Raw genomic sequence first — 9,294 nt, 5'->3', positions numbered from 1 at the left:
CTGGGGAGGGAGTGTGGGCGCAGTGGGGAGGGAGTGGGCGCACTGGGGAGGGAGTGCGGGCGCACTGGGGAGGGAGTGCGGGCGCACTGGGGGAGGGACTCCAAAGATAGGAAGCACCTTTTGTCCTTTTAGGGGTCCTTTGTCCCAGCCTGGATGATGAGAGACTTGACTTCATACAGTGGCAGAAAACCTGAGGGGCTGTGGTTTTCTCCTGAGATGGTTGCCATGGTGTCCTGTGGACCTGTGGGCAGCCCCTTTGTGGGAGAGTGGGGTGCATTCCCCCCCAGCCTGTGCCCCTGCCTTAGGCTTCTCCCCTCTACCTGGCCAGTTCCTGCCTGGCCCTGGAGGGCTCGAATGGCTGTGGGGTGCCAGGTGTCAGGTGGCAGCTGGGGATGTCTCAGCTGTGTGTGCTGGGTTGTTCGCTTTGTTTTGTGGGGCAACACTGACAGCAGACACATTGACAAGTGCAGGCCCCAGACCTGGCAGCCCCAGGGCTGATGTGGAGAGCAGGTGTCCACCGCCAGAGTCATTTGAGTGGCCTGAGTGATCGTCCAGGCCACAGCTGCTGCTACATCCAAAAGAGGCTCCGCAGCCTGCAGGCCGGGGGCCCACTTAACCCTTTCTTCTCCAGGTGGGGGTGGGGATGGCTTGCCTTGGCTTGGCCTGCGATGTCATTGTAGGGCCAGGATCACAGCCAAGAGGGTTCCTGTCATACAGTTTCTGCTTGGACTCATGAGCCCTGGCTCTGGCTTGGGGGTCCACTGTGCTCTCCTGCTCTGAAGCAGTAGAGGTCTGAGTGCCCACCCAGGGGTTTCCCTTCTTGGGCTGCTGTGATGGAGCAGACTCAGCTCCCGGCCCTGTGTGGAGAGTAGCATGGCCTCAGCAGGGAACAGAGCGAAGCAGGAGGACGCATCATCCATAGAGGCCTGAGGAGTGGGAAAGAGATCCCTGGGAGTCAGAGGCCTGGTGGTGCTGGGTAATGCTGCCAGGCCATGGCCCTGCCTTCTCCAGGCCCTCTCTTAGGCCACCTTAGACAGGAGTAGACAGGGGGACACAAGCTCAGGGCGCCAACCAGACCTCCTGGAGTCCCCCCCGGAGGACTCCCTTGGGGTCTTTCCAGGTGCCTGGGCAGGGTTGGGTTTAGGCTGAGGCCAGGCCTGCAGGCTGATGACTTGGTGGAGCAGTGTCCCAGGGCCCTGAGTAAGCGCTGATGGACTGAGCAAACGGAGAATTTGGCAAGGTGGCACTGGGCCTGCTGGAGGAGGAGCAGGCAGAAGAGGGGCTGCTTCTGCGGATCACCGGAGGTCAGGAGTTCAAGACCAGCCTGGCCAACATGGTGAAAACCCGTCTCTACAAAAAAAAAAAAAAAAAAAAAAAAATTGGCCGGGCATGATTGTGGGTGCCTGTAAGCCCAGCTACTCAGGAGGCTGAGGTGGAAGAATCGCTTGAACCTGGGAGGCGGAGGTTGCAGTGAGCCGAGATCACACCACTGCACTCCAGCCTGGGCGACAGAGCGAGACTCTAGCTTAAAAAAAAAAAGAAGGGCTGCTTCTTAACCTTGTCCTGCACCTGGCATCCAGGACTGGGCCAGGAATGGGTGGTTCTCCACCAGAAATGGAGCAAACAGGGAGGAGGAAACGGAGATGATGCTCTCCATGGCAGGAGGGCGATATTTTAACACTGATTGCTTACTCATGACAGCTTGTGGGCTGATGAGCTGATGCTTTGACATGCACCTGTGGTCCCAGCTACTCAGGAGGCTGAGGAGACCAGCCTGGGCACACAGCAAGACCCCCCATCTTAAAAAAAAGAGAAGATTGCATGTTCTGGGCTGACTTTTCTTTCAGATGGGGGCTGGTACTGATCTCATCTGTGCCGCCCACCCCCAGCCTGGAGACGCTGAGCATCTGTGACTTGTCAGCTCTGAATTTTTGTTGGCGTCTCTTTAGAACACATGGTCAGCAGCAGTGGTGGGGCTGGGGGCAGACACAGCTCGCCTTGGCCAGCATGACCGGAGGGGCCCCAGGCAGCACTCAGCTCTCTATCCGGCCGAGTTTCTTGACCTTGGCTTTGGGGACTCCTGGTAGTAGGTGGGCTCAAGGCACCCCCTGCTGTTTCCTCCAGTGGTACTGGCTTTAGGACTGGGCTGCTGGTACTGATGAGGGAATGAGAAAGGTCACTTTTGATTGGACCAACTGTCTCAACTGGCCAGACCTTTGGGCTGAGCAAGGGTCTGTGTGTACACTGCAGTTGGCCTGCTCTAGCTGCTGCATGGAGGCCATGTGCACACCCCCAGGCCTTGACAAGTCAGCCTTGCAGGGAAGGGTTAGGTGGCCTCTGGCCCTCCCCTAACTGCCTTTCCTTCCCCAGAGTTCCTGTCACCTCAGGGTCTGGTGCTCAGAAAGGGATGTGTAGCAGCATGTTTCAAGGTGGGGGCCTGTGTGCCGCCCCTTCCACCCTCCTGGTTACAAACCCTGGGAGGTCAGCTAATTGGCAGTTTCACAAGGAAATGTCGCCTTGGGCTGGTGCAATGTCCAGTTGGCTTCAGCCAACTCCTCTGCTGGGCTTAGGCCTGGGATGGACCCTGCACACAGGTGTCCGGGGGTGGGCGTGGGGGCTGTGTGTGGTGTACCCCATCCTTCTTGGAGGGCACGGTCTCCCCAGGCCCAGGAACGTGGAGGGCACCCCCATCCAAGGACCTGTCCTGTCTTCAGCACCAGAATGAGTTGGGCCTCAGTGTTTTGGGGGCATAAGTAGTCGTTTTGCCTTTTTTTTTTTGAGACGGAGTCTTGCTCTGTCACCCAGGCTGGAGTACAGTGGCACGATCTTCACCTCCCTGGTTCACACCGTTCTCCTGCCTCAGCCTCCCAAGTAGCTGGGACTGTGGGCGCCCACCACCACACCTGGCTAATCTTTTGTATTTTTTAGTAAAGATGGGGTTTCACTGTGTTAGCCAGGGTGGTCTTGATCTGCTGACCTTGTGATCCGCCTGCCTCGGCCTCCCAGAGTGCTGGGATTACAGGCGTGAGCCACCGTGGCCAGCCCGTTTTGCCTTTTTAGGCTCTGCCACACTAAATTGGCATCAAGACCCTTGATGTTGTGGGGGGAGGGGCCGTGATGGTGGCTCACGCCTATAATCCCAGCACTTTGGGAGGCTGAGGTGGGCAGATCACCTGAAGTCAGGAGTTCAAGACCAGCCTGGCCAAGATGGTGAAACCTTATCTCTACTAAAAATACAAAAAATTAGTTGGGGGTGGTGGTGCATACCTGTAATTCCAGCTATTTGGGAGGCTGAGGCAGAAGAATCGCTTGAACTCAGGAGGCAGAGGTTGCAGTGAGCTGAGATCGCGCCAGTGCACTCCAGCCTGGGTGACAGATTGAGACGCCATCTCAAATGAATAAAAAAAAGTATTGAGGCCTGAGGACACACCTCTCCTGGCTTCCCCTGGACTCTGGGCCTGGGTCACAGACCAGGCACCTTCCACACCGGTGGCTCAGAAACTTTCAGGCATTGCTTCATTAAATCTGAGGACTGTGGGAGGCAGCTTTCTGCATCAAGAAAGCATCAGTTTCTGACCCCGCACTGGTGTAGCTGTCAGGAGGACTTACGTAGGGGTGAGGGAAGCCCTTTCTAAATATGTGGCTTTTAGGAGTGAAGGAGAGCTTGGTTAACACATACTGAGAGTTTTTTGTTTTTGATGTTTTTTTTTTTTTTTTTTTAATTAAAAAATTTTTTTTGAGACAGAGTTTCACTTGTTGCCCAGGCTGGAGTGCGATGGCCTGATCTCGGCTCACCACAACCTCCGCTTCCTTGGTTCAAGCGCTTCTCCTGTCTTGGACTCCCAAGTAGCTCGGATCACAGGCATGCGCAACCACACCCGGCTAATTTTTTTGTATTTAGTAGAGATGGGGTTTTACCATGTTGGTCAGGCTGGTCGTGAACTCCTGACCTCAGGTGATCCATCCGCCTTGGCCTCCCAGAGTGCTGGGATTTCAGGTGTGCACCACCAAGGCCGGCCTATTGAGTTTATTTTTTAGTGGTTTCAGATTTATAGCAAATTAAGAGCTCCCAATCCCCTCACCCCCAGGGGCTATTCACCTATTAACATCTCTCATGGGGCTGCATGGTAGGGTTAGATGAGGCAACCTTCATGCCTTGTCATCACCTAAGGTTCCTGTTTCCAGCAGGTTCATTGAGTTGGCCTGGCCTCTTTATACTTTCTGGGGACTTTTTCCCTTGCATGGAAAGTTGAGTTTAGGTTTAGGTTTTTTTTTTTTTGGAAACGGAGTTTGATTCTTCTTGCCCAGGTTGGAGTGCAATGGTGCGGTCTCGGCTCACTGCAACCTCTGCCTCCCGGGTTCAAGCAATTCTCCTGCCTCAGCCTCCCGAGTAGCTGGGATTACAGGCATGAGCCACCACGCCCAGCTAATTTTTTTGTATTTTTATTAGAGATGGGGTTTCACCATGTTGGCCAGGCTAGTCTCGAACTCCTGACCTCAAGTGATCCACCTGCCTCGGCCTCCCAAAGTGCTGGGATTACAAGGCGTGAGCCACCACACTCAGCCAAGTTTAGGTTTTAAACAAAAAGGGGTAAAGGAAGAAACCAGAGAAGAATTGAGGCGCACTCGCTCGGACTCCCCCTTCCCTACAGGTCCCTTCCTCCCCAGCAGGGCAGCCTCTGCCTGTCCCAGCCTCTCGTGACCGGCACTGTCTGCCCTCTGTCCCCACCGGCCCCGCAGCACTCTCGAGTGGACCCTGAAGAGCTCTTCACCAAGCTCGACCGCATCGGCAAGGGCTCGTTTGGGGAGGTCTACAAGGGCATCGATAACCACACCAAGGAGGTGGTGGCCATCAAGATCATCGACTTGGAGGAGGCCGAGGATGAGATTGAGGACATCCAGCAGGAGATCACCGTCCTCAGCCAGTGCGACAGCCCCTACATCACCCGCTACTTTGGCTCCTACCTAAAGGTGCCTGTTGGGGGGAGGCGGCGGCCCTGCTGGTGCTGTGCCCGGCCCTCTCTTCCATGTCAGAGGGACTGAGTGACATGCCGGAGGGTACAAGGTGGCCTTGACAGTGCAGTGCATGCCCTCCAGGAAATTGCCCTGGGCAGGCAGGGTGCAAGCAGGATCCACGAGGGTCATTCAGCTCTGAGTGGCCATTGGGACCCACTCGCCTGCCTGTGGTAATGCAGTGAGGGCACCCCTGCTGGCAGTGGTGAGGGCCTGTGAGGAGCAGGTTTCTGGTGGTGCCAGGGTCTGGGGTGTAGGGAACGCTGTGGCCATCCTGCCCGGGAGGATGATGGGTGTGTCGGGCCATGTGCTTGCCAGCCATGCCCTCTTCCCAGCCCTGTAGAACTGGCTCAGCAGCCTGGTTTTTGACGGGGTCTTGGTGAAGTAGACTCAGCCACTGCTCTGTATACTCGATCCGTCCTCTGAGCATCTGTAGCAGGAGAGGAGCTGGGCAAGGCCGAGGGAGCCCTTTCCTGTTTAGGGTTCTTGGCAGGGATGGGACCGGTGGGGCCTGGGCCCTGGCTGACTCTGGCCTGACTCCCACCCTGGAGCATGCCCTTCCTCTCACTGCCAAATGCTGATGGGTTTGTCTCCGGTCCCAGAGCACCAAGCTATGGATCATCATGGAGTACCTGGGCGGCGGCTCGGCACTGGACTTGGTGAGGCATAGGCCATGGCAGTGGGGGGTCATGCAGTGTCCGAGTCCCCTGCTCCTCAGACTCATGGGCTCCAGGGGCCACCTCTCGTTTGGTGTCATGGCACATTAGGTGTTAATTAGGAATCCTCTAAAGCAAAAATGAACTGCCATCCGCACGTCTGCCCAGTTGGTGCTGAAAGGGGTCCTGGCCTGTGGGAGTGGGCGGGGGCAGGCATGCTGGGAGATGGCTGGGAGCCTGTTTTTCTGTTACATGACAGTAAGGTGAAGTTGGTTTATATGCTTTAGAAAGAGCCTCCACCACCCCACTCCCATCTGAAACTTGGTTGTGTTTGAGAAGTAAAGGAACATGAAGTCCCCAGCTATCTGCAGGGACAGCCCTCCCCGGTCAGAGAGACAGGAGAACTCAGGCATTGGGCCTGGGACAGGAGCTGAGGCCCTGCTGTCCCACCTTCCTCTCCAGCTTAAACCAGGTCCCCTGGAGGAGACGTACATTGCCACGATCCTGCGGGAAATTCTGAAGGGCCTGGATTATCTGCACTCCGAACGCAAGATCCACCGAGACATCAAAGGTCCTGCTGGGGGTGGATGTGGCTCTTGTAATGTCCTGAGCCCCACTGACCTTAGAGAGGCTGGGGCCGGTGAGGGGCAAGTGGCTAGTGGTACCCAGGGTCTGGGGTATAGAGAACCCTGTGGCCACTCTGAAACTGAGCAGTTCTGTCTTGCTGCATTTCTAGAAGATACTGTTTGTAACAGTTTCCTTGTACGCTGAGAAAACCAGCTGTGGACCGAGTGTAGGAACGGCCATGCTTAGCCAGAGTTGTTGGTTCCCTGTGGCTCACAGCACAACAGCAGGTGTAGGCTTGAGTAGCCCCAGCGTGTGGTCTGGCCCTGCTAAGTGCGGACATGAGGTTGGGCCAGCCTGTGGGGAGGGACTTGCCACCAGCACTGAGTCATCTCTCTCATGTAGGGGACAAGTCTGGTGGAGCAAGGGGCTTCCTGGCAGGCCCATGTTGGCCACACCTTTGGTCAGGGTCACCTCTGTGGTAGCCCCCAGTGGGCGAAGTCGCTTGTTGTTGGGATTTGTTGTAAAAGCCAAATGCAGGGAGAGCCCTGGAGCTCGGAGTGGAGACCTTAGGCTCCTTCTGGCAGTGCCCCTGGGGCCCTAGGTGACCCTGGGTTTGAGAGTGGCAAGGAGGGCTGAGGTCCTGAGGACAGCCCTGCTGTGCCCTAGGAGGCCAGGTGGATGATATCCTGGCCCTTCTCAGGGGGCCCTGGGTGGAGCCACGTGGAGCCTGGGATGACGTCTGCCTGTCCTGTGTCAAGCAGCTGCCAACGTGCTACTCTCGGAGCAGGGGGATGTGAAGCTGGCGGACTTTGGGGTAGCAGGGCAGCTCACAGACACACAGATTAAGAGGAACACGTTTGTGGGCACCCCCTTCTGGATGGCGCCTGAAGTCATCAAGCAGTCAGCCTATGATTTCAAGGTGGGTGCAGTGGGTGGGCGGGCGGGTGCAGGCACCACGCCTGACTGGGGTGCTCAGGGCAGCAACAGTCCTTGTGTTCCGTCCAGGCCGACATCTGGTCCCTGGGGATCACGGCCATCGAGCTGGCCAAGGGGGAGCCTCCAAACTCTGACCTCCACCCCATGCGTGTCCTATTCCTGATTCCCAAGAACAGCCCTCCCACACTGGAGGGCCAGCACAGCAAGCCCTTCAAGGAGTTCGTGGAGGCCTGCCTCAACAAGGACCCCCGATTCGTAAGGCCCGCCTCTGGCCTGGCCCCTTCTGGACGGGCATATGGAGGGAGGGCATTTGCTTGGGGTGGGCAGCACAGCCCAGAGGCCTAGGCCCCCCAGCCTTGTAGCTGTGAGGACCCGCCCCAGTCCAGGCTGCATCACATTTGCTTCCCTGAGGCAGAGCTTGGCTGGGCCCAGTGACTGGTGTTCCCCTGACCCCGCACAGCGGCCCACGGCCAAAGAGCTCCTGAAGCACAAGTTCATCACACGCTACACCAAGAAGACCTCCTTCCTCACGGAGCTCATCGACCGCTATAAGCGCTGGAAGTCCGAGGGGCATGGCGAGGAGTCCAGCTCCGAGGACTCTGACATGTAGGGGCCTGGTTTATCCTCATGGTGACCCTAGGTGCTGTGACGTGGGTGGTCCCCACTCCAGAAGCAGGGGCGTGGGCCCTAGGGGTGAGGGTGACCAGATACAGTGTTGGGCAGGGACCCCCTTAAGGCTGCAGGACAGGGCCTGCTGAGGCCTCAGTTGGACCCCATGGCCTGGCAGAGCACCGCCCAGTACCTTGGGTTTCCCTCGGCCGTGAGGTGTGCCCTGAGGCCCTTGTGCCTCCTGGTCCTCGTGCCTCCTGGCCCTCTCCCCACTGACCCTGGCAACTCTTCATCCTCTGCAGTGATGGCGAGGCGGAGGATGGGGAGCAGGGCCCCATCTGGACATTCCCCCCCACCATCCGGCCGAGTCCACACAGCAAGCTTCACAAGGGGACGGCCCTGCACAGCTCACAGAAGGTCTGTTCCCGGCCTGGCCTCTGCCTGCTGTGCACCCCTGGGGCCGTGGAGGGGGCCTGGGTGCGGGACCCAGCTTTGTCCACCCAGTGTCTGGGGCTTGGACAAGGAGCTTGGGAAAGGCAGGGGTGGTCTGAAGCCCACTGTGGCACTGGGCCTGGTATGGAGACCCCAAGCCCCAGCATGTGCTGGGAAGATGAGGGCCTGTTAGGAGCCAAATTTGTGAGGAGAGGGTGGGAGTCGCAGGCCCTCAGAGTCAGGCCATCTGGGAGGCTTGATGGTTTTGGGGCCAGCCCTGGGCATGTGCCCCGACAGGCTGCTCCCAGTCTCCATCCCTTCAAGGCTAGATCCTGGGCAGGGATGGGAGTGCCCTGCCTGTCGCCCGCACTGCCCTGCTCACCGTGGGCCTCCACTTCCTTTGCAGCCCGCAGAGCCTGTCAAGAGGCAGCCAAGGTCCCAGTGCCTGTCCACGCTGGTCCGGCCTGTCTTCGGAGAGGTGAGAATGGGGCTGGGGCTGGGCCTGGAGTCCCGCCAGGGACAAGGCTGTGACGCTGTGCTGTGGAGATGTGCCCCTCACAGTGCCGTGGGGCAGTTTCAGCTTCTAGGTTTCCTGCAGCTGATTATGGGCTGGGTTTTCTGAGTGGAAGAAGCAGAATCTGCTGTGATGACTCCTTTTGTACTCCCAGACCTGCCAAGGTTCTCTGGGTTCCCAGAGTGACTTTTTTTTTCTTCAAGTGCAAACACAGATGACTCTTCCATAGAGAAAGCAGAGAAGATGTAGTTGGGGTCCATCCAGGGCAGGTGCCTCCCTGGTTAGTCACATGACCCTGCATCAACGTCACCATTCTCAGAAATGTGATGCAGCCAGGAGCTCTGTGCCCAGGGCGTGGCCAGTGGGCTTGGGCCCAGGTGTGCCCTCCAGGAGCCCCACCTGGAGCCTGGGGAGGATGGAGGATGTGGGTGAGAGGTGGTGACAGGAGAGCCTGCCTGAGGATGGCAGAGGGTGGAGCAGTCGAGGGACACTGGCCCCAGCCCATGTGGAGGCCCCAGTGAAGCAGCCACTCAGGCCCAGGTCCCGGGCAGCCTGCTGACCTAGCCA

At 57.9% G+C, this 9,294-nt stretch overlaps 1 protein-coding gene across 2 annotated transcripts in view; it reads left to right on the top strand.

The window, feature by feature from the left end:
• STK25 (serine/threonine kinase 25) overlaps positions 1–9,294 on the top strand; it is a 16,041-nt gene that overhangs the window by 4,502 nt on the left and 2,245 nt on the right. For both annotated transcript variants that reach the window (XM_017870672.1, XM_017870673.1), the window contains exons 2-9: positions 4,741–4,971; positions 5,616–5,672; positions 6,132–6,240; positions 6,998–7,155; positions 7,242–7,427; positions 7,633–7,778; positions 8,084–8,198; positions 8,620–8,691. In XM_017870672.1, the coding sequence (XP_017726161.1) occupies positions 4,741–4,971; positions 5,616–5,672; positions 6,132–6,240; positions 6,998–7,155; positions 7,242–7,427; positions 7,633–7,778; positions 8,084–8,198; positions 8,620–8,691 (1,074 nt within the window). The remainder of the gene's footprint in view (positions 1–4,740; positions 4,972–5,615; positions 5,673–6,131; positions 6,241–6,997; positions 7,156–7,241; positions 7,428–7,632; positions 7,779–8,083; positions 8,199–8,619; positions 8,692–9,294) is intronic.

The sequence above is a fragment of the Rhinopithecus bieti genome, unplaced genomic scaffold (assembly GCF_001698545.2).
Source record: "Rhinopithecus bieti isolate Rb0 unplaced genomic scaffold, ASM169854v2 scaffold_5840, whole genome shotgun sequence".
Taxonomy (NCBI): Eukaryota; Metazoa; Chordata; class Mammalia; order Primates; family Cercopithecidae; genus Rhinopithecus; species Rhinopithecus bieti.
This window is presented reverse-complemented; position numbering and strand designations above follow the sequence as displayed.